The 24637-nt window shown below is 42.5% G+C and overlaps 1 protein-coding gene and 1 non-coding gene across 2 annotated transcripts in view; both read right to left on the bottom strand.

The window, feature by feature from the left end:
• LVRN (laeverin) overlaps positions 1 to 24637 on the bottom strand; it is a 78828-nt gene that overhangs the window by 5533 nt on the left and 48658 nt on the right. The window contains exons 13-19 of the mRNA XM_049649067.1: positions 22459 to 22514; positions 18903 to 19056; positions 16921 to 17015; positions 15032 to 15139; positions 13268 to 13435; positions 12686 to 12823; positions 4936 to 5011 (exon numbers count right to left, since the gene is read on the bottom strand). Coding sequence (XP_049505024.1) covers positions 4936 to 5011; positions 12686 to 12823; positions 13268 to 13435; positions 15032 to 15139; positions 16921 to 17015; positions 18903 to 19056; positions 22459 to 22514 — 795 coding nt within the window. The remainder of the gene's footprint in view (positions 1 to 4935; positions 5012 to 12685; positions 12824 to 13267; positions 13436 to 15031; positions 15140 to 16920; positions 17016 to 18902; positions 19057 to 22458; positions 22515 to 24637) is intronic.
• On the bottom strand, positions 2178 to 2370 carry LOC125935912 (U2 spliceosomal RNA). Its single transcript, XR_007461890.1, has one exon. It is a non-coding gene; the product is annotated as a U2 spliceosomal RNA (small nuclear RNA).

Below are 24637 nucleotides of genomic sequence, written 5' to 3'. Positions count from 1 at the left end.
GTGTGGGCAGGGGCGGGTGGGAAGGCCGGCCTCTAGATGGCGTGCTCCTGGGGAGACCGCACACCTACCCTGAAGAATCAGGTGCGGATTCCATCTGTGGAATGGGAACTTCATCTATTTTGTTCACTGCTCTATTCCCCCGGGGGCACACAGTAGGTGCTTGATAATGACCTACTGAATACGTATCAGGGATTATACAAAATGTGTGGGCAGAGATACAGTGAGATCTTCTCTTATCTCAAAAGAAACTTTGCAACTCCTCAAGCTCAAAGCTGGCACCTTACATCTGTGCCTTTACAAGTGTATCCTTTATTTAAGAATACTGAGATGGTGGCGGGGGGGGGGGGGCCTGGGTGGCTCAGTAGGTTAGGCGTCCAACTTCAGCTCAGGTCATGATTTCATGGTTCCTGAATTTGAGTCCCACATCAGGCTCTAGGCAGACAGGTTAGAGCCTGGAGCCTGCTTTGGATTCTGTGTCTCCCTCTCTCTCTCTCTCTCTCTCTCTCTCTGCCCCTCCCTACTCACCCTCTGTCTGTCTCTCTCTCAAAAATAAATACTTAAAAAAAAAACTTTTTAAGTTATTTTAAAAAAGAATATTGAAACGGGCCACCTGGGTGGTTCAGTTGGTTGAGCGTCCAACTTTGGCTCAGGTCATGATCCCACAGTTCGTGAGTTCGAGTGCCACATCAGGCTCATTGCTGTCAGCACACAGCCTGCTTCAAATCCTCTGTCCCCCTATCTCTATCCTTCCCCTGCTTGCACTGTCTCTCAAAAATAAACAAACATTAAAAAAAAATATTGAGATAGTAGCTTTGTCCACTGGCTAGATTCCTTCACTGGGTCAGCTGGGGCATTTATTTATGGAAACATCTACCTCAATATTCTGCATCAGCCAGACCCCAATGAACTAATAAGTTATATTCCAAAAGTCTATTTCTGTGTCACTGGATTAGAATTTAGAACATCCCAGATGACTGTGTACCCATCCCCCGCTCACAAAATGTCACTTAAACACTAATGTACTTGAAATTGAGCAGAAATAGGCCATCAAGCCTAATTACAAGGTCAAAGAAAAGTCAGTTTGGAGGAAAGAGCAGGTGAAGGAACCAGGAACAGACCTCCCGGCCTCTCCCACACCTGCCTGCCATGGGAGCCACAGTGGGAGCCACCTGCCTGCTGTGGGAACCTGTAGTGTGTGGCGGGGGTGGGGGGGTCTGTGGGACTGTAGGTGGGCTTCATGTGTGCTGGAGAGCATGAGGCCACGCTCTGGAGGGTGCAGTATGAAGCCCTGAGCAAGAAATAGTGGAGAGTGTATAGAACCTGTGCTACACTAGAGGGAGAAGAGACTCGTGCGACTTTTCACTTTTATTCTTGTCATTATTCTCCATATGATCCTGTGAACAGATAGATTACGGCAGGACCCTTGGAGATGACTACTTTTTGGCAAGGCTATTCGTAGTAGCTAATTTAACTTGTTTTCAAAACTGCAAGAATTGAACCCCTGCGAAACATACTTTTGCATTAATAAAAATCAACTATCAGTGAGTACAGTTTCGGAACTTTGAGGACAGCTAAATTTATACACACTTCATTCATTAAACAACAAAAAATCTTTGCTGGGTTCTGTAGACACAAAGATGAACTGATGCCCTTTAGACGATACCAGCACACTGGGGCTCCTGGGTGGCTCAGCCGGTTGAGTGTCTAACTATATCTCATAGACAGGGTCCAGCCCCGAGTCGGGCTCTGTGCTGACAGCTCACAGCCTGGAGCCTGCTTCGGATTCTGGGTCTCCCTCTCTGTCTGCCCCTCCCCTGCTTGCGTTTGCACTCTCTCTCAAAAATAAATAAACATTAAAAAAAAAAAAAAAGGAAGATACTCGCACAAACGCGCCATCACTGTGGGAGCACTCCTTCCAGCATTTCTGGGTGTGCCCTTCACTCTCTTGTCCAGGGAGTCCCTGGTAAATCACGTCCTGACAGCTCAGTCTCAGGCAGGCCAAATGCAAACAGAGATCATTCCTTCAGGAATTAGTGTTCTTCCTCTCTCTTAACAACTACACAGCTCACTGCTTCTCTCTCTCTCTTCTCTCTCTCTCTTTTTTTTTTTTTTTTGTCTCACGATCAAACCTCAGGCCTTTATGACTTACATGTGTATTGGTGTATTTGCTGGGGCAGAGAGGTTGATTTTTTCTTTCTTCTCGTTTTTTTAACCAGCTCGATGCATGGAGGGGATGGACCAAGCTCCTAGGCCATCTCCCTGCTCCCCAAATCCATTTAATATATTGCCCTCGGAGAGAGGATGTATCAGTTATAAAACTGATAAGAACAGATACTACGCTTGATCTGAGCCAAAAGGCCAAGAGGCGATTGAGTTTCCTTTCTTATTTACACAGGCCCCTTCTGTTCTTAGGAATATGGTCCCAGGCCATGGTGTTTAATTTGTACTCAGGCATTAAAAAAAAAAAAAATTAAGTCTATTGAAATGAAATCAATGGACAATAAATTATACTCACTAAAGCATACAAATGAGTTGTGATGACTATATACACCCGTGAAACACATAGACACGTTCAAAACACAGTACATTTCCACTACCCACAAATTCCTTCAGGCACTTTGCAACCCTCCCTCTGTCCCAGGCAGCCATTGATCTGCCTTTTATCACTAGAGATTATATTTGCATTTTTTAGAATGTGCGTGTGTGTTTTAAACTCAGCACCATCATCTTGAGATCTATCCAGGCCATTACACAAACCTATTCTTTCTTTCTTTTTTTTTTTTAATTGCAGGGTAGTATTCCCTGGTGTGGATATATTACATTTTCTTTATCAATTCACCTATCGATGGATGTTTGGATGGTTTCCATTTTTCGGCTAATGAGAATGAAGCTGCTATGAATATTCATGTAGAAGACTGTGTGGATGTAGGCTTTAATGTCTCTTGAGTAAAAAAACCTAAAAGTGGAATAAATAGGTCACTCTGTGTCTAGTGACATTTTAAAATACTGCCTTGGGGAGCCTGGGTGAAGCGTCCAACTTCAGCTCAGGTCATGATCTTACGGCTGTGGGTTCAAGCCCAGCGTCGGGCTCTGTGCTGACAGCTCGGAGCCTGGAGCCTGCTTCTATTTCTGTGTCTCCCTCTCTCTCTGCCCCTCCCCTACTCACACACACACACACACACACACACACACACACACACACACACACTCTCTCTCTCTCTCTCTCTCTCTCTCTCTCAAAAATGAGTAAACATTAAAATTTTTTTCAATAAAATAAAATACTGCCTATTTTCCAAACTATTTTCCCAAATAGTTGTACCATGTTCCATTCTCACCAGCAGAAAAAGAGAGTTCTGGTTGCTTCACTTCTCTGTCAGTATGTGGTATTATAAATCTTTCTAATTTTACCTATGCTACTGGGTGTGTGGAGGTTGTATTTATATATTACCCTTGTTTTACAGCGTGTGTGTGTGTGATTTCTTTTTTTAATAGTTATTTGCTTTGGCCCCTTAGTTTACTTTCTGGTTAAAGGATCCAATTTTCTTTCTAGAACTATTCCTCTCCTATCCCAGGGCCTGAGGTTTGAGTGAGGCTGGCTCCAAAGGTGGGCACATGACCCAGGCGAGGCCATTGGAGTATTTCACTGCCCCCCCGCCCCACCGGACACAGTGACTGGTGCATGCGACCCACGTAGGACCAAGCAGGGTCATTCTATGGGGCTGGAACTTGACATTAGGTAAGCAAGGACCTCTTTTCCTGCAAGTGACAGTGCTAGGGCTGACATAAGCCTGGAGCTATGTTTGCCTCCACGTAGAGAAAGCCTGCCTAAGAAGAAAATCAGCCCAGGAGAAAGCAGAGCCTGGAAATGACAAGCCCCATTGTTAGTTTCTAGAATACAGATAGGACTAAAATGTGGTCTCTGTCCTCAGGGAGCTCATTATAGCCTCAGGGAGTAGACATATTTACACCCCAATTACAGTATAATGTAGTCACAGCCAGGGTACAGATATTCATAGGATGATTGAGGAGAAGGTATAAATCAGTTCATGGAAAAATTCCTGGAACAGGTGTTTGGAGCAGGGTCTTAAAGGGTAACGAGATTTATCCAGCCAAGGCCAGGCATGGGGAAGTCACCCAGATCAGAAGGCAGAGTGTTTCCAAAATCTGGAAAATGTGGAACAACATGCAAATTTAAGAAAACCTGTATGTGGTACAGTCCAACTAGAGGGAAAATATTTGGAAGTGTCTGTCTCTCTTGTTCCCCGATGCTCGGCGGTGAGGTGGGCAAAAATGAAGCCAGAGAGGCAGATGGGGGCCAGGTTATAAAGGATGCTAATTAAAAGACGAAAAAAAATCTCTTCTAGAGCTGCAATGAGCTACTGAAGCTTTGACAGCTGGGCAAGGTGTGGCAGCAGCATGAGGGCTAGGAGGCACGGAAGACCAGCCTGGGGTACAGGGCCCTGGCCAGAGTCCCCTGCAGTAAGTTAGGTGAGGAAGGATGGAGTCCAGTCCTCTGCGAACACGAATGGTCTCTATTTCAGCAGCAAGAGAGAATTAAAAGTAATTTCCTGCATACAGTGAAAATAACACCGGTAGGAGCAGGGAATATAATAATTCAAATAAGCCTGTTGTTTTTAATCTATTTTTAATGTTTATTTATTCTTTTGAAAGAGACAGAGTGTGAGCAGGGGAGGGGCAGAGAGAGAAGGGGATACAGAATCCAACACAGGCCCCAGGCTCTGAGCTGTCAGCACAGAACCTGACGCAGGTCTTAAACTCACAAACCGTGAGCACCACCTGAACTGAAGTCGGATGCTTAACCCACTGAGCCACTCAGGCGCCCCAAGCCTGTTGTTTTTAATTTTAGCAATTCCAAATTACGTTAAAAATGGCTCCTGAATTATTGTTACAATTCACAATATCTAAAGTACTTACCTCTGTGATCTGTAAATCTGTGCTTATGGTTCTCCCTATTATGTACATTAGATTAACCAGCGATTGTGTTCCATATCTACAAAGCAACAAGATGCTAATCAGACGTGGAAAATGTTTTGCAAGATAAAGCTATACTTTATATAGCAGGTAAATGCTAAGTGTACAGCCCCTATTGATTCCTATCTCCTGAATCTAAGCAAAATCATGTATGAATAAGGTTAGGGTCATCATTTAAGAGGGAATCTATTATATAGAGAATTTTATCAGCACTAAGGAAACATTACAGTTAAATATCGATTTGTGTACACGTAGTTCTAAAACTTTTAGTTACATATAAAAAGCTCCTAAAAACAACAACTGTTTTTATCTTTTTAAATGAAGTGGTTAGAATAGTGGTCACACACTTCAAATTAACATAATCTATAAGGGGGTAAGTAAATATGCAAAATTATGCCCCTTAACAAACAGTTATTAATATGGGATCACTTTCGGAAACTCTGGCTAAACTACCCTGAAAGCTTATTTAAAATTTTGAATTTGTATATTGTTTTTGGAGAAATGATCCATGTCTTTGGAGATTCTCAAGATGTTGGTGATCGCAGAAGGGCTAAGTACTTCTGTTCCCTCAAAGAGGCACAGTGACTGTAACTTCCCCTCTAGTTTAGTGTCCTTGAGTAGCCAACAGGGATCTTCTGCAATAAAACCCCAGGAAACATTGTTATGGAAATACAGCAGATACATACCTGCCCAAAGCCTTGCTGAAGTTAAAAAGGTAAATAAAGACTTTTGGATGCATTAAAGAAGAAAGAAAATTAAAATAGGGTTAATGCTTTGGACTGAACAAAAGAGGGTTGCAGTGACACTGTTTTATTGATAGTTGACGGTTAATAAACACGACTGACTTACTTCAAAAATGTATACTTGACACTAAAAATTGCAAGACTTCACGTTGGCATAATATCCAAACAACAGTGAGAGAAAACAATGCTTTCATTCTTTTTTAAGTTTTCAGCTGTAACTTAAGCTGTGTCTTCCTGACGAAAGCGAAGGAGACATAGTCTACATATAAACAAATTTGTTTCTATAGGAAAAGAGGACACGCTTCTTAGTTTTCCATTTTTTTTTTAATTTTTTAAATGTTTATTTATTTTTGAGAGAGAACGAGAGACAGAGCACCAGTCAGGGAGGGGCAGAGAGAGAGGGAGACACAGAATCCAAAAAAGGCTCCAGGCTCCGAGCTGTCAGCACGGAGCCCGAGGCGGGTCTTGAACTCACCAACTATGAGATCATGGCCTGAGCCGAAGTCAGATGCTCAACTGACTAAGCCACTCAGGCGCCCCCGTTAGTTCTCCATTTTTATTGGTCAAGTATTAAAAGCTTGTAAAACAACTCAAGAAATTTGGCAATATTTGCAAAAACAACAACAACAAAAAAAACAAAAAAAGCCAAAACAAACCTGAGTTCCAAACTTAAAAAAAAAAAAAAGGGGAAAGCTACCTAGGGCCCTACCAGTGTGATTTTCTACCAGAGGAAGAAGACTACCCTGAGAGGCAGGGCTAGGTTTGAAATTATCTTGAGCAGTTTATAACTTAAAAAAGATGGGGACTGACATGTAGTTCGAAGCATTGTTCTAGAGATGAAATGAGATGCTATGTATTGAAGCACCCATCAGAGTACCCGGCACGTTTTATCCCTTACTATTCTTGCAAATTCCAAGAGGAGGTCTTTCTGCCACAGATGATCTGTCCCTCTTGTTGAGAGAGCCATCTCTGAAACCTTACTGAGCAAAACTATATACATTACAAATAGTTTATCCTGCCAGTTGTCCGATACGTGCTCATGAACGGAACGTGCTCATGAACGGAACGACCAGAGCCGATGTGTGTCAGTTTAGTTACCGTTTTAAAAAACTGGTAACATTCAAGGGAGCCTGGGTGGCTCTGTCTGTTGAGCTGAGCATCTGACCCTTGATTTCAGCTCAGGTCACCATCTCAGTTTGTGTGTTCGAGCCCCATGTTAGGGGCTCTGCGCTGACAGCGTTGAGCCTGCTTGGGATTCTCTCTCCCTTCCTCTCTCTCTGTCTGCCCCCCCCCACTCCTCTCAAAAATAAATAAACTGAAAAATAAAAAAATTGGTAACATTCTGTGGTAGGGTGTGCACAGGGATTTGGGCCCCTCTCGTCTGGATCGCCTCCTGTCTCTCTCCTTTCGAATTCTCCCTCCTCAACCTTCCCCTGCCATGTCTGATTTCCTGAGGCAAGCGTGGCCACTGGACAAGCATGGGGGCACCAAGGCATCCAGCCTGATCCAATGACTGGCAGTGGGAATAGGCTGTTCAGAGCTCGGGTGCCCCACTCCATAACGCCTAACTTATCTCCATTTGCTTGTTCTCCATTTCTCTCTTCAGCTCCGTACTCCCCATGATGAAACACAACAGAGACAGAGTAGGAACGTGTACCAGCTTTCACGCTGAGGACTTCAGCCCATGTAACAACAGTATTTGAAGAAGAAATCGAGTGCTAGGTGAAGAACGGAGTAAGATTTCCTTTGGGATCAGTTGAATTTGAAACTGATCACACCCTGCGTTCTGTATTCATGCAAAGCTAGGGTCTTCCCAGAGGCTGCAAGGTCTACATCGTTGTAAGAAAGCCAGAAGCACTTGACCAGGATGCCAGGGCACAGAGAGGGTTTCTACCGCCTCCAGGAATAATGCCTACAAACACTACTGCCTCATGTCTATATCCACACGTTCTTCCATAAGATCTATCTGTAGCTAATGGCCCGAGAGCATTTTTCTGCAGCCTGCAAGATGTCTTTGTGGTCAGTGGAGGCTCCCTCATTGCCATCAGGACTCAAAAGATCATCTCCGGCCCAACAATGAACTCAAATACCCTGCAGCAACCAGACCAGTGCCCTAAACATGGGAGGGAGGGGCAGGACCAAACCAAAGCTCTTTTCCTTCGTACAAATATTCCAAAATATAGTTTCAGAGGAGGCTTCCTGGCCCACTTACTGTGACAGGTCCCAAGTCAGACACTCAGTCCTGCCCTGAGGCATTTTCTGGTGTCCTCTCCTCCGTGCAGAAGGTAATTTTTCCCAACTGCTTGTTCAAATCCCACACAAATGCCATTCTTCTCTTTGGGTTCCCCCAAACCTTCCCCAGCTCTCCTCACCAGCATTTGTCAGATACCATGTCCTCGTCACCTCGTATTCCTGACAAGAGCTTAAACTAACTGTGCCCTGGCATGGAGAAACTAGAACTTTCTCACTACGAGAAGGAACCTTGGAATCGATCAAATACCTTTCGTTCTATGTAAGAGGAAACCAAGGCTGAAATGTTAACAAGTAAACAATAAACAGTTGTTGTTTTAGTTACAGCTCCAGAGGAGAGGGTCAGAGAACTCAGTTTGTTGTTATCTGTTTCTCTCCCAGAACTTCTCTCCTGGCAAAATGACACTCTATGAACATTACATATACAGTTATGGCTATAAGATGCAGGAAAAAGGGTGTGGAAAACTCGAGATTTCCTTCCGTGGGGCTTCTTGGGGTCTTTATAATGCTAGCATAGACTGTGAATTTGCAAAAAGCAGAGATTCGAACAGACAGTTCCCAAACTGACGGTCTTTCTTGCTCACAGAAGTCTGAGCAACGTCTTCCATGAACAATGCTCGGTGGAACATACTGGAGAAACACTGATTTCAAAGCTAACTTGCTAGTCATCAGTCACGTTTCAGCAAACTCAGAATAAGTCTTTCTCACATAATTAAGGTAAAATTTAATTTGTCAGAGGCATTTTTTTTATTTATCCTTTCGTGCTGTCTTTATCATTGTATGGAGACAGGTAACATGCTAGTCTTCTTGTCAAATATAACTCTTAATTTTTTTTTAAATGTTTATTTATTTTTGAGAGAGAGAGAGAGACAGAGTGCGAGCAGGGGAAGGGCAGAGAGAGAGGGAGACACAGAATCCGAAGCAGGCTCCAGGCTCCGAGCTGTCAGCACAGAGCCCGACGCGGGGCTTGAACCCACAAACCGTGAGATCATGACCTGAGGTGAAGTTGGCCGCTTAACCGACTGAGCAACCCAGACGCCCTTGAAATGTAACTGTTGAAATACGTGATGATTAATTGCTCTGATGTACAAAGAATTGAGTAAGCATTCTTGTTTCATGTTTAGTGTTTATGATAGTTTAATTATTAATTTGAACTTTACTTCCTTCTACGAATCCATAAATGTTATCACCGTTTATTGAAACCAAATTATTGGCAAAATCCAGCAAGACTGATGAACATTACAATTAATATGAAATAAAGAAAAAATAAATAAAAATAAATGTACTTGATGTAGAAAGCAAACTTATTTGAGTCTGAAAGACATTGTGTAGCAGACTCTATGAGAGGAGGGGGCTGAGATGAATTTATTGTAAATAGGTATCTGTTTTATGGGCATGACATTTTGTCGATAAGAGATAAAAATATTCAAGCCATGGATTAAAAGTTCATACATTTACGGGCACCTGGGTGGCTCAGTTAGTTAAGCGTCCGACTCTTGATCTCGGCTCAGGTCATGATCTTAAGGGCCATGAGTTCGAGTGCCACATGGGGCTCTGTGCTGACAGTGTGGAGCCTGCTTGGGATTCTCTCTCCCTCTTTCTGCCCTTACCCCACTCATGCGCGTGCTCGCTCTCTCTCTCTCTCTCTATCTATCTCTCTCCCTCCCTCCCTCCCTCAAAAGATAAATAAACTTAAAAAAATAGTTTATACATTTATAATTCTAGGAGCTCCTTGAGGTTAATAAGACCCATTTAGAGTTAAAAAGAAAGGGGAGGCATTCTCTCCATTTAATATTGTTATGCACATCACTTAAATAAATTGCTACACGGTGGACTTTTCAGAGAGTGTTACCAACATGTTCTCATTCTCTAACTACAGAAAAAGGGTTCTTCTGAGGAATAAAAGTTAAAATACACTTCAAGTCACTTAAATTGAGAGGAGTCTTCCCCACGGGTTGGTCAAAGGCATTTTGGGGGCTTGGTTGGCACATGTGCCCTGCATGAAGAAGAGAGGAAAAAATAAATTGAGGGGCTCATAACCCCCAGGAGCAGTGCTATCCAGCCGAACTCTCTGTGGTGATGACAATGTTCTACATCGGAGCTGTCCAACGTGACGGCTGCTTGGCCATATCACACTCTTAGAACAGGGCCAGTGCAACTGCAGAACCGAATTTCAAATTTTATTTCATTACTTATCAGTTCAAATGTAAATTCAAATATCTATATGTTAGCTAGTGGCTATCATATTGAGCAATGCAGCCTCAGATAATATTTTGCTCAGGTGCCAAATGGTTCCAGGTTAAACTATACCAGAGTTGCCTAGGGAGCTAGTGAAAGGTGCAGATTTCTGCCCTGTTTTGGCAGATTCTGATTTTACTTATTTATTTTCATTTTTATTTTTTTTAATGTTTATTTTTGAGAGGGGGCGAGGAGCAGGGAGAGAGGGGGACAGAGGATCCGAAGTGGGCTCTAGGCTCCGTGCTGACAGCAGAGAGCACGACACAGGGCTCGAACTCATGAACCATGACATCATGACCTGAGCCAAAGTCAGACACTTAACCGACTGAACTACTCAGGCACCGGGAAGATTTTGATTTTGAAGGAGGGATGGGTGGGTGGGCTTGAGGTCTTTAGGTTCCTTAGCTACTATAGGCGATTTCCAACCTTGTGGCTGGGATCACCTGCCTGAACGCCAGGCACCATGTCACTATGAGCCACAATGATAATAAATTCAATCCTCAGCACTTGCAAGGACATACTAGGTGCCAGGCACAGCTAAATACTAAGCCTGGTTCATAACTGTGAACCTCTGTCTTCCTTGGGACCCAAAAGTGCACGGGAAGGATCGGAGGAATCAACAGCCAGTGGTGATGACAAGTTGGGACCTCTGGTGAATCAAAACATATTTCTTAAAGGAGCTGCTCTCTCAACATTTTCATGCCCAAACTGCTACTAGACTGTTTGGTAGGAAGCGTGGGAAGAAAACAGTCAAGGGCTGTAGCCAAAGCGAGTGCCCCACAGCAGCAAGAGGACAGGTGACCTCCCAGGCCAGGCAAAGCCAAGTGGAGACAGCACTGTTGTTACAAACTCCAGGGAGAGAGAACAGAAACGAAGAAACACCCCTGTGAGGCTGGGATCTCTGAAATCTCAGGGAACAAGGGGACCAATGTCAATAATTCTGATTTATATCCTAACTCCCAAATTCCCAGTAAGGCCTAGGAAGGAGGGTATTATTTTTAATGACTGAAGCAAGAAGGGAAGGATACCCTTTACTGCCAAAGTCTTAGGAATCTGAGAAAATTTAAGGAATTCCAAAGACCCTCCAAAGCAATGAACTTAGAAAATATAAAACTGGATGTAAGGTCAATTTTCTTAGTATGTGACTATGCTAAATGCATTCCACTGATGACCAGAAAAATGCTGTGCAAATAAGTCTCTACCTCCATGTTGTAAACTTCTGTTTTTTAATGTTTATTTATTTGGAGGGGTGCAGAGAGAGAGGGAGACAGAAGATCTGAAGTAGGCTTCACACTGTCAGCACAGAGCCCAATGTGAGGCTTGAACCCACGAACCCAAAGTCGGATGCTCAACCGACTGAGCCACCCAGCCGCCCCTGTGTGTTGCAAATTTCCCATTTAAAAGCACAATATTTTGGTATTGTAAAGGAATTCAATAAGTGTTTACAAAAGAAAAACTTTCCATGATTTTGTTCCTTAAGAGAGCTATATTCACATTCTTTAAACATTTATATTCTAAATATACTTTCTGTCCAACAAGGATAAATTTATTTGCAAAAAAGCATCTTCCACCTTTACAGGTGTTTGGACCTGGACTGCTGGCCACTTTGTATTTGCTAACTCTAGAGTATGTGAGCACTTGTAAGACATTATTCTAGGCTTTCAGTGATGTGATTAATCAGATATGATTAAGTAATGTTCTAGAAAGACCAGCCATCAAGGGCATGCTGATTTCTTTTTTTAATTTTTTAACATTTATTTATTTTTGAGAGAGAGAGAGACAGAGCATGAGCAGGGGAGAGGCAGAGAGAGAGAGGGGAAGAATCTGAAGCAGGCTCCAAATTGTCAGCACAGATCCCCATGTGGGGCTCAAACCCACAAACCATGAGATTATGACCTGAGCCAAAGTCAGATACTCAACCGACTGAGCCACCCAGGTACCCCAGCATGCTGTCTTATTTTTGCCCATCAGCATTTACTTCACCCAACAGGGGGCTATGAAGCAAGCAGATTTCATCTCAAAAGGTGAGAAATATGAAAAATTCAAGAATATGGAGCCCAGATATGTAAAGGGAATATTATAACAAATAAGACGCGAGGAAGCGATGAGCGTTGGTGTTTCTTGAAATGTAGCGGTCTGCTTCACAAAATAAATGAATGGGTGGTGTGCACTCAAACCAAAGCACATGACCTGCTCTACTCTGTGTCTCTGATGACAATCTTCTTAGTGGGCACAGTGGGGAAACTGAGGTAGGTAAGTATCCTATGCAAATCCATTTTCACATAGAAAGCCAACACTGGGGATAAGCGACCTTCTCTTCCACAAGTGAGACTGAATGCAAGCAAAATCATCACTTTCCTGATCCAGGCAAAGGACTTTTGGGACCTCGATGGGCTAAAGCTGAGCTTCTAGCCCCAAACCAGTGACCTGTATGAAAGAGAGGTTGCCTATTAGCTCCTTACCTTTCACTCACAGCTTGCCAATTGTTGATTAAAAAGTCCTTCACAATGTACCGGCCTACTTCAGATTCCGCCACAACTTCCATTATATTTGTTTCGTTAAAAGTGAATGGAGCTGCCGTGACGGCATACTCCAGATATCTGCAAAAATGCATGTGCAGAAAAGAAATATGCAAACATTATCCAATATAAAGAGTGGATTTCAACAAATGGACATAAGATCCCTTAGGGTTCTGAGTCAGCGCACAAATAGGTATTATTTTAACTCCTATATGAGCACATGGTCTATTTCTCTCCCCTTGGTTTATGAATTGCATTCTTCTGCTAGGATCTTTTTATTTTTTAAATATTTTTAATGTTTGTTTATTTTTGAAACAGAGAGAGAACAGGAGAGGGGCCGAAAGAAGAGGACAGAGGATCCGAAGCAGGCTCCATGCTGACAACAGAAAGCCCGATACAGGCCTCGAACTCATGAGCCACGAGATCATGACCTGAGCCGAAGTGAGATGCTTAACTGACTGAGCCACCCAGTGGCCACCCAGCCACCCACCCCGCCCTTTCTGCTGAGAACTTTGGCCAGATTACCTGTGAAGTATCCATGGGTCTTTACTGCAGCTCATTGCATAAGTGAGTTGAATCCTTTCTTCTTCCTTTGTTTTATTAGAGTACATATTTAACAAAAAGTCCCATTCTTCATCACTTCCGAAGGCAACGCCATAACATAAAACTACACTTTTAATCGGATAAGGTATTCTGTAAGGTAGAAGGTGCAATGCTATTTCTCATAGTAGTCAATTTATATGTTTATTTAGGTTGTTAAATACACACACACACACATACACACACACACACACACACACACATACATATGTATGTTTCACTTTAAATTCAAGTTAGTTAGCAGGGCGCCTGGGTGGCTCAGTCAGTTGAGCGTCCAACTTCGGCTCAGGTCATGGTCTTGCAGTCTGTGAGTTCGAGCCCCATGTCGGGCTCTGTGCTGACAGCTCAGAGCCTGGAGCCTGTTTCAGATTCTGTGTCTCCCTCTCTCTCTGACCCTCCCCCATTTATGCTCTCTCTCTGTTTCAAAAATAAATAAACGTTAAAAAAAATTTAAATTCAAGTTAGTTAATATGTAGTGTAGTATTGGTTTCAGGAGTAGAATTCAGTGACTCATCACTTCCATACGATACCCAGTGCTCATCCCAACAAGTGTCCTCCTTAATGCCCATCATCCGTCTGGCCCATCTTCCACCCACCTCTCCTCCAGCAACCCTCAGTTTGTTCTCTGTTGCTAAGAGTCTCTTAGGAGCCTGGGTGGCTCAGTAGGTTGAGTGCCTGACTTCAGTTCAGGTCATGATCTCATGGTTCGTAAGTTCGAGCCCCACATTGGGCTCGCTGCTGTCAGTGCGGAGCCCGCTCCAGATCCTCTGTCTTTCTCTCTCTCTCTGACCCTCCCCCACTCACTTGCTCTCTCAAAAATAAATAAACATAAAAAAAGGAGTCTCTTATAGCTTGCCTCCCTGTTTTTTCTTACTTTATTTTTCCTTCCCTTCTCCTACATTCATCTGTTTTGTTCCTTTATCAACAATAGCCAATGTATCCAAAGGACACAAAAATGCTGATCTGAAGGGGCATATGCACCCCAGTGTGTATAGCAGCACTATCAACAATAGCCAAATTATGGAGAGAAGCCAGTGTCCATCGACTGATGAATGGATAGAGACGTTGTGGTATATATATACAATGGAATATTACTGAGCGATCAGAAAGAATGAAATCTAGCCCTTTGCAACAATGTGGATGGAGCTAGAGGGTATTACGCTAAGCAAAATAAGTCAGAGAAAGACAAATATCATATGATTTCATCCATATGTGGAATCTATGCTGTTATATATTTAGAAGGATGTACCTAGAAAAAAACATGGAGATCTCAGATATAAAGATCAAAAGCAGGGATCTAGAAAGTTAACTGAGAAGAAATCATCAGATTAGCTTAGAAACTAAAGAGGTTTAAGAAAGAAGGAAATTATAATAGTTCAATCAACATATGCTGATAATTGAGCTTGGGCTCATATCTTTTTTTTTTTTTTTTTTTTTTTTTTTTTTTTTTTTTTTTTTTTTTTAGTAATCTCCACACCCAACGTGGGGCTCGAACTCATAACCCTAAGGCAAATCGACAGGGGGAAAAAAAACAAAAACAAAAACAAAAGATACTTGAAAAAAATAGGAGACACAGACTACCCAAACAAAAATAAAACAATCACTCCCAGAAAGAAAACATCAAAAAGGGAGAGACATTATTGGTGTTGAAACAGGACGAAAACAAGGGCAATCTGATACTACTCTTACTCATTCCCTGGATGGTTTGTCCAGTGTTTGAAGAGTTCTCTTGACAGCTGAAGACAGTCTTCCAGTCCCAACCAACACGCAGTTTCAAAAAGTTTTTCCAGGGCCACGCTTAAAAGAAAGCACAAAGAAAAACATTTTATTTTGCTCCGTTTACTATATTCATTTTTTCTCCCTGCCTCCAACTATGTGTGTTTCATAAATGGATGGGTATTTTAAAATATCCTTCCAATAATACCAGGTTTGTTAAAAAAAAAATAGCTTTTGTGGATGGCAAACTTATTTAGGGCTCAGAGAAATATTTGCTGAGAGGCTTTCAGGCACCAAATAAACTCCCAAGATTGGTATTTTTTGAAAGTTGGGAATAAATTATTGCCATCTCTCACCTCCCGCAAACATGCGTGGGAGTACATACTCCACATCTGTTATCAATTTATTTTTTCCTCCCTTTTACAATAATTTGCCTTATGGATAGAAAAAAAAAAAGAAGGCTTTGGAGTATTTGATCTAATACCTTAAAAATAAAGTTTTTTTCTCTCTACACGGAAAGGAGAGGGAATGGTTTCTTTCTCCCTTTGGACAATATGCTTTCCCTTGCTTGAATTTCTGTTTTGTCCTCTACTCTGTTTGGCTATTATGTTCGCATCCAGAAAAAGACCAGAGAATCTTGTTTTGTTTTGTTTTGATAGCTGAGCAGGACCACACATTATGGTTCAAAACAAAAATAGTTCAAAAGAATATGGCGAAGGGTAATCATAAATCCAGATAAGCAATGCCTTTGAGGTACGTCTCTCTATACTCCCTACTCTCTGACTTGGAGTCAGAGGTAACGGAACACCAAGTGGCCATAAATTTACAGAAAATGCAAGGGCCAAATCTGGTTGCTTCACCCTCCTGTTTCAACCCAGCCTGGCCTGACTTTCTGACAAGAAGAATGTCCAAGGCTGGAGGACCTCGGAGTGATGGTTCTGAGCATTCGTTTACACACTCACACCATCTCCCTACCCATCCCAAGTTGGCTGCCAAAAGACAGAATTCCCTACAAGTACACCAACTCCCCAAAGTCACTCTGAAGACAACTGGCCCTGGATGGTCACTTCTGTCTAGTTGAGGAGAACCAAGGTTATGGCAGGTTAAGGTCTGTGCTGCCTGTGTGAACACACTTTTGCCTTCCTCTTCATTCACCCAACTGGCCTGCCCACTTAACTATCCCAGCTAGTCCTCGCCATCTTCCCTTTACATGTTTGGTCAACCCCATGTCCTTCCAGTCACATGCCCCAGCACTGAAATGTCTCCCCTCTCAGAAGGATACTCCTGAGAGTGAGTAATCACATTTTGTGTATTTTGTATTACTTACTTGGCCTCATTGATTTCAGCTTGGTGTTGACCAGAGCTGTAAACATAATTCCTGTACCACTGTAGATAACAAATTCCCTCTCTAAATCTAGAAGCCCCTAACTCCCCTACAAACCTTGGGTCACAGGGAGGCCGGGGGTACCACAGCCCTATTTTTTCTTTCACTCCTCCTTCTCAGACCATCAGGACAACCTGCTTACTCCTCTCACCACACCAATGATAGGAAAACCATTTGCAATACTTACACATGTTCACAAGTAAATGGCTTGGATATTTCAGCAGCCTCAGAATTGAGAGTCTAGAGCTATAAATTTCTGTGTCTACATGCATGTGCTTTGCAAATAAATTAAGATCCCAAACTATTATTTCCTATTAGGATACATATAGCTCACCAGTCCCAGAGCTACTGTTCTCAAATTGCATACACAATCTCTCAGTGAAATCATAGGTGTCCAGATCTTTTTAATATGAATCTGGGAGCCTATCTATTCATACAAATCTTGTTATTGAATTATCACTGCTCCAAAAATACTTACAGGGCTAAATAGTCATCTTGTAATGCTGCCACGTTTTCACGAATTACAGTTGAATACATATTCCATATTGAGATAAGTCTCTTTAACAGATACTTCTATAAACAATAAGGAAAAACCTACTATTAATTTTGGCTTGCAACACTGGATTTGCATCATATTTCTCTTTGTCCGAAAAGACATTAGTAGAGAAGTGACAGATATGTCTTCAGAAGTTATCTTTATTTGTTACTATACGTATAACTGGTTTATTTTGTAACCTCTCTACATCAGTTTCCTGATTGGGAAAATGGAATTGACAAGAATACCAATAGCACAGTTTTGGGACGACAAAACAATATTACGTATGTGAATGCATTGCCTGGCACGTAGGAACTCAATAAATGTTAGGTATTATTACCACTTAATATCACCTGGAACATAGAGAAAGAAATGTAAAAAATATTAAGCTACTAAACTTTCTACCTTAACATCTCCATGCTTAGTATTTATACCTCCAAGAAAATAAGAACTGATTTATGGTTTGGACCATTTTAAGCCCTGAGTCTGAAATAAAGTTTCTTCAACTGCTCTATCAGCTGATGAATAATAAGATTATAAAAGTTATCCATTGAGGGAGCCTGGGTGGCTCAGTCAGTTAAGCATCCGACTTTGGCTCAGGTCATTATCTCACATGTGAGTTTGAGCCCCATGTTGGGCTCTGTGCTGACAGCTCAGAGCCTGGAGCCTGCTTCGGATTCTGTGTCTTCCTCTCTCTCTGCATCTCCCCTGCTCATGCTCAGTCTCTCTCTCTCTCTCAAAAAATAAAATAAACATTAAAAAAAGTTACCCATTTATAAGACATCCCTAAGAACAAAGTAGATGTTATTCACTGAAACTTTTTAAAAACAAATACTAACTTTTACTTCTTTACCCAGAACCAGGCATCAGATATTATCAACAAGCCACTTTGATGCCATGAACAGTTAAGTGACTTCTTTCCTTGGTCACCATGCCCACATTCAAGGACCTTCCCACCAGCACTTTGGACAGCAGAAGAAGCAAAGCCTGGGCCCCTGAGGTATTTGTGATCTTGCCCTCAGCCTCCCCCAGAAGCTCGCTTGGCATTATCACGTGGCAACTTTCTGGTTTGTTTCTGGTCCCTACCTCTCCAAACGGTTGCTCCCCAACTGTTGCTTTGGTCTTCCCTGGGCCATCTTTCTTCTGATCACTGTTTAAGATCTAATAATGGAACTTTCCTCCTTTTATATTGTTTCAGTTATGATGTTGTGTCATTGCCTCATTAATTCCAATTTCCCTCTCTCGCTTGCCAACATCAAAAGCAGCTTCAAAACCTGCACTTTTTTATTTCTGGAACATACCTCTCTGGTTAAGTGCTAGTCCTGTAAATCAGAGTATTTCAATTATGAGTATGGGGCTTTTGAAGTCTTTCTGTTTAGGGGCGCATGGATGGCTCAGTCGGTGGAGCTTCTGACCTTGGCTTAGGCCATGACCTCATGGTTCGTGAGTTTGGTTCGCCAGTTTGAGCCCTGCATTGGGTTCTCTGCTGTCACTGGGGAGCCTACTTTGGATCCTCTGTCCCCCTCTGCCTCTGCACCTCCCCCACTCACATGCATGTGCTCTCTCTCTCTCAAAAATAAACATTAAGGAAAAAGCCTTTCTGTTTGACTAACAATCTTTTGGGAAGATAGTTGTTATAAGAGAAAAGGCATACCATATCCATCCACTCCTGGATTCTTAGGGCACCTTTTACTTCACCAAGAATTAAAGGCCTTTCCAAAGTTCTCTCACATTCAACTCCTAGATCAGGTCTATGACTAAAGTGTTTTCTTCTAAGAATAACCAGCTGTCCCTAAGAAAACCAACGTATATATGGAACGAATAGACTATTACTTCCAGAAAGATGTGTTTCACAGATGCTGTCTAAATACAGAAAGAGGAAGAGAGGATTTTTTTCCAAACCCCATAACAAAGAAGGAAATTACCTTTAATAATGGGTACATATCATAGTTGTTCACATCAAAAACAAGATCCTTGGTTACCAGGTTCACCAAGACTGCATACCATACTATGATTTCATCTTCTTCAGCAAGGTACTTGGTTAAATCAAGGGCTGTTTCAATCTCAACATAATTGTTTCTGTTTGGTTCAAAAAGATACACACTCAAAAAAACCTCCACTTGCTAAATAATGTGCACACTTTCCACATTTGTTCCACGCTTCGATGCCTGATTTCAACAAGGTATGTGAGATGAAGAAGTTAGAGGGTCGAGGGTCCATCTCACTGATAAATGGAAGCCAACCCATGCCGACAGGCCCTCCACTGCAATTTGGTACATTCAAGTGCCCAAATTCTAGGAGGCTATGGGAAAATCCAGGCCAAATGTTGGACGGCTCATCGGGCAAAAGAATACTTGCGCATTTAGTATGCGTTCTTACGAGAGTATAATTTTCATTCAGCAAGTATTAATTAGAAGTCATTCTCTAATGCTCTGCCAGCTACTTGTGGGAACACAAACTGGTATGTAGGACACAACTGTCTACCAGTGGGGAACTTACTATTTCAGTCAAGAGCTAGCTGAGACTTTTGCAGAAGAAGCTGTTAATGAGTCCCAGAATCAAGTAGCAGAGGAGGAAAACACAGGCATGTGATGGAAAAGTCAAGGAAGGCTTCCTGGAGAGGAACTTGAGACGGGCAATGAAGGATGGATAGGATGGAAATGGTTGGAGAGAAAGAGGAAGGCAGCATATGACAAAGAAGATAAAGCAGGAATTGGTGTGATGGGCAGACCACACAACTGAGACACAGAATTTCTTTTGTGGGGAGTCAAGAGGGGGAGGGCTAGTATACCAGGTGGATGAAAGCTGCAGGGAACCTTGAATGTCAGGACCAAGAGTTTACGTGTGGCGAGAAGGTGTTTCAACAATTGGGGTAACATCAGGAAGTTGTTGCCGACAAACTTTATTGCTACGGTGCCGAAGGAGACAGAATGGTATTGAAAGGAACTGAATGAAGGCTAAGGCTCACGTAACCGGCTAAGTGAAAGAAGACGTGTACTTGGCTTAGCATGGAAGCAGTGGAGCTGGTAAGTCAGGGGAGAATCCAGAAGACATCCTCAGGAACAAACAGATAAGACAGGGTGGCTAGATGGCAGATGGAGAGAGGGAGAGGGAGAGGGAGAGGGAGAGGGAGAGGGAGAGAGAGAGAGAGGGAGAGGGGGAGAGAGAGAGAGAGAGAGGGAGAGAGAGAGAGAGGGAGAGAGAGAGAGAGAGAGAGAGAGAGAGAGAGAGGAGTCCGGGATATCTCTGATTCTTCAAGTTTGGGCCATGGGAAGTGGAGTGGTACTTCGACAGAGAGAAATTGGTAACAGGAGCAACTCAGAAACAGAAATAAAGTGCAGCGGCCGAAATCCTGAGTGTAAATGACCACAGGATAAACAGAAGACAGGAGGGGACAGGCGGAGTCGTGATCCTTTCACAAGGCTTTCCTGATCACCTTGTATCTGCTGGGCACTGGACGTGCACAGAATAAAAACGATCATGGAAACCAGAAGAGAAAGGTGAGAGAAAAGAACCATGATTGGTCTTTTTTTTTAAGTTTATTGATTGAGAGAGAAAGAGAGAGAGGAAGAGAGGGAGAGAAGAGAGGGAGAGAGCGGGGGAGGGGCAGAGAGAGAAGGAGAGAGAGAATCCCAAGCAGGCTTCGTGCTGTCAGCACAGAGCCTGATGCGGGGCTCAAACTCACAAACCTGAGATCATGACCTGAGCCAAAATCAAGAGTCGGACGCTTAACCGACTGAGCCACCCAGGTGTCCCATAACTGTGATTGGTCTTAAGGATGCTCATGGCAGCAGGAGAAACGTGAGCTATAGGAGGAGAACCGGGTTTGCATATCCCAGTCTCGGGAAGACAAAAGAGAAGTTTCCCAGAGGATGTGGTCAAAAGTCTCAAAGTCACGGATGTCCCAGAGAGAGGTGTCGGCGAGGCAGCGGGCAAGGGCATGTGCCATAGGTCAGAGGGGAAAGTGGTAAAGGCATGAAGGACAAAATAAATAGATATCCATTTAAGCAATAGGACAGGCCAAAGAAAGAGAGAACACACTGGATAACTTATCATGTATACTCCTTAATTTTATTGTCTGAAAATTTAAATTCTGAGCACATATTAATCTACCTGTTGAAATACTTAGCACATCTTATATTGAATAAATGCGATAAAGGTAAAATGTAATTCTGTAGGATACTAAAATATAGGCCATATCTCATTAAAATTATACCTATGGCCATCAGCCTAGGGCAACAAAACTCATTTCAAAATCTCAGTTGATTGTGTATTTATTTCAGGCAATTCTTTTTTTGGGGGGGTATGTTAGCTATTTCTTCAATTTACAGTATCACAGAAAAATACCAATGCATCTACGCTCTTCCTACATTTATCCGTTTTAATATTTAATGGCCTTTACAAGTGCTAAGCCTGAATCACTTGTATTTTTACCTGAGATTCTATTCTTACTGGAAATTTAAAAAATAATGATTCTTACACTTTTTGTGATAATCCTATAAATATTTATGATAAATATTTAAATTCTGTGACCTTTTCAATTTCTATCTTCTCTACTGCATCCTTCTAAAATTTCTCCTTTAAGGGGTTCATTTTAAAATGTTGAATTACGGGCGCCTGGGTAGTCCAGTCAGTTAGGCGTCCAACTTCGGCTCAGGTCATGATCTCATGGCTTGTGAGTTGGAGCCCCATGTCCAGGTCTGTGCCGACAGCTCATAGCCTGGAGCCTGCTTCAGATGCTGTGTCTTCCTTTCTCTCTGCCCCTCCCTCACTCTCTTTCTTTCTCTCTCACTCTCTCTCTCAAATAAACACTAAAAAAAATTTTTTTAATGTCAAATTGCACTTCATCTTGTAGAAACGAAACTCCTTCCCCATTAAACACCAACTCTTCCTTCTTCCTCCCCGTGGCCCCCAGGGAAACTACCCTCCCCTTTTCTGTCTCTATGCTTCTAACTACTTTAAGTAGCTCCTATAAATGGAATCACAAGCTGCTTGCCTTTCTGTGACTGGCTTATTTCATTAGCACGATGGCCTCAAAGTACATCCACGCTGTTGCATACCCCAGCAACTTTTATGTTATAAAATTCCACTGTATCCATGGAATTTGATCCTAATCCTAATAAGCTGGGCCCTGTATACAGTGAAGAACCAAGTTCATGTCATACTGATCTGGTTATTTGTTTATTTTTATAAAGTTCTCAAGGTACACTTTTAAAACCATGAGTGAAGAGGGGTGACTGAGAGGCTCAGTGGGTTAAGCGTCCGACTTCAGCTCAGGTCATGATCCCGTGGTTCACGAGTCTGAGCCCTGCGTCGGGCTCTGGGCTGATGGCTCAGAGCCTGGAGCCTGCTTCGGATTCTGTGTCTCCCTCTCTCTCTGCCCCTCCCCTGCTTGTGCTCTGTCTCTCTCTCCGTCTCTCAACAATAAATAAATGTTAAAACAAAACAAAACAAAACCACGAGTGAAGAGAATATACTCACTTTGACAAGGAAAAGGCATCATCGATCATCTGCAGTCTGTGAATAACAGGGATGGCCTGCAAATGAGACCCAAATATGTGCAGAAAGAGATGAGAACATGTTTTTAGTACCAAAATAATTTCCAAAATAGTAACAGCATTTCAGAATCAGCGTTGCTTACAAAGCACTTTCACGTGAATTGGCTCGTGTGCCGAGAAATGCTAATTACTAAGGATAGTCCCCATGATTTATTTATTATGCATCTGGTTTTGCTAAATGATCCCTCTGGACATCAATCATCAGGCTTTCAGCTGGTCGAGCGTTTTGCCAAAATACTCCCCGAAAAACGGCATGTTAGAAAATTAAACAGGAGGCCATGTTTAAAAGGCTCTCCAAAACAGAAAGTGTACATTAAATTGTATTATAATGTCCAAGTTGTTGCCAGGAAGCTTTTAGGCACAGGAAGCCTTACGCAAATATTATTTAGCATCATGTTGATAATACAGTATCGAATACAGTATCTGGTAAGCAAGATCCTGTCTTCTCAAGATTTTCCTAATTTGACCCAATCCACCAACAGAGCCCTTTGAATCAGAAAAGGCAGGGTCGACTGCCAATCTAACTGCTTAGGCTTCTGTTTGAGCTCCGTGGCATTGCCCGGCCACAGGACTCTGTCACAGCTTGAGTGGCCTGAGGGGGCCCAAAGCCTCCTATAGAATTCCTTCCACACCTCGCACATTTTCACAAGTTTGGTCCCAGAAAAATCAATCTTTACAACATATCTTTGAACTTCTTAGCAAGCCAGACTTCAATCTTTCCCTGGTAGCACTCTCATTTCTTTTCTGGCAGTAACAACACTTCAGTTTTCTAAATTAATATTAATGGCAGACATGCTGTTTCATTTGGTCCCCAATTACAGAGTAGAAATAACTGACCTCAGTTTTTCAAAAAGTAAGCCTACAATGGTTTCAAGAAATCATTGCTAGACTGGGATGACCTTGTCTCCGTAGCTTAAAGTGCCCTTAGAAATCAATAAGGATGTAGCTACTCTGGAAGATTTTTTTTGAGGGGGGGGAATGAGTGGAGGAGGAGTGGGGTGGGGAGAGAGAATTAGCGGGGGAGGGGCGGAGGGAGGGAGAGAGAGAGAGGGAGAGAGAATGAGAATCTTAAGCAGGTTCCACACCCATCGTGGAATCCGACATGGGGCTCGATCCCACGCCTGAGAGATCATGACCTGAGCTGAAATCAAGAGTCAAACACATAGACCATGGAGCTAACTAGGCACCCTTGAAAACGATTTACAAATAAAATTTTATGGGGCGCCTGGGTGGCTCAGTCGGTTAAGCCTCCAACTTCGGCTCAGGTCATGATCTCGTGGTTGTGAGTTCGAGCCCAACATCCAGCTCTGTGCTGACAGCTCGGAGCCTGGAGCCTGCTTCAGATTCTGTGTCTCCCTCTCTCTCTGCTCGTCCACCCTGCTCGCAATCATTCTTTCTCTCTCTCAAAAATAAATAAATGTTAAAACAAATTTTAAAAAAGTAAAATTTTCTTATGAGTGGATTGTGTGGTCTTATTCAAAAGCCCTATAATAATTTTTAAAACTTACTATGTTCTGAAGGCCTGGCTTGTGTCTGGCCTCTGTTAAACATAATGCATATATCACCTTATCTGATCTTCCCAACCCTTTAAGGTTGGTCTATTCAAACGTCATAATACAGATGGGAAAACTGAGGCATGACTCGCCAGATAAGAAAGCCCAAGGTTGCACATCTGGTGATCAATGAACACAGTCTACCTGATGCAGAACCCCCACCAATATACTGTACTTTGTCTTCTGCTCTGTGTCTCAGAGAGCTTTCGAAGACAGAGACACCAAAGATATCTTCCAGTCAACACTCTAGCTTGAACAAGGCCATCTCAACGAACCGCCCATGGTTTCACAGCAGAGCCAACTCCGCAGACCCCTACGGCGGCATCCATCTGCACCAATGGAGATTTGGTTTCATGGAACCAATTAAAATCTGACTGATTAGACCTAGCCAACGTTTTAATATTTATATATTCCATAATGACTTCTATTTTGTGATAAAGTGGTGTTAGATTCTATTGATATTTTGTGAATTAACTTCCCTGAGGGAGAGTAGGAATGTGTGTATATATATATATATATATATATATATATATATATATATATATATAT

The sequence above is a fragment of the Panthera uncia genome, assembly GCF_023721935.1.
Source record: "Panthera uncia isolate 11264 chromosome A1 unlocalized genomic scaffold, Puncia_PCG_1.0 HiC_scaffold_17, whole genome shotgun sequence".
Lineage (NCBI taxonomy): Eukaryota > Metazoa > Chordata > Mammalia > Carnivora > Felidae > Panthera > Panthera uncia.
Note: the sequence above shows the minus strand (reverse complement) of the source record. Positions and strands in the feature narration are given on the sequence as shown.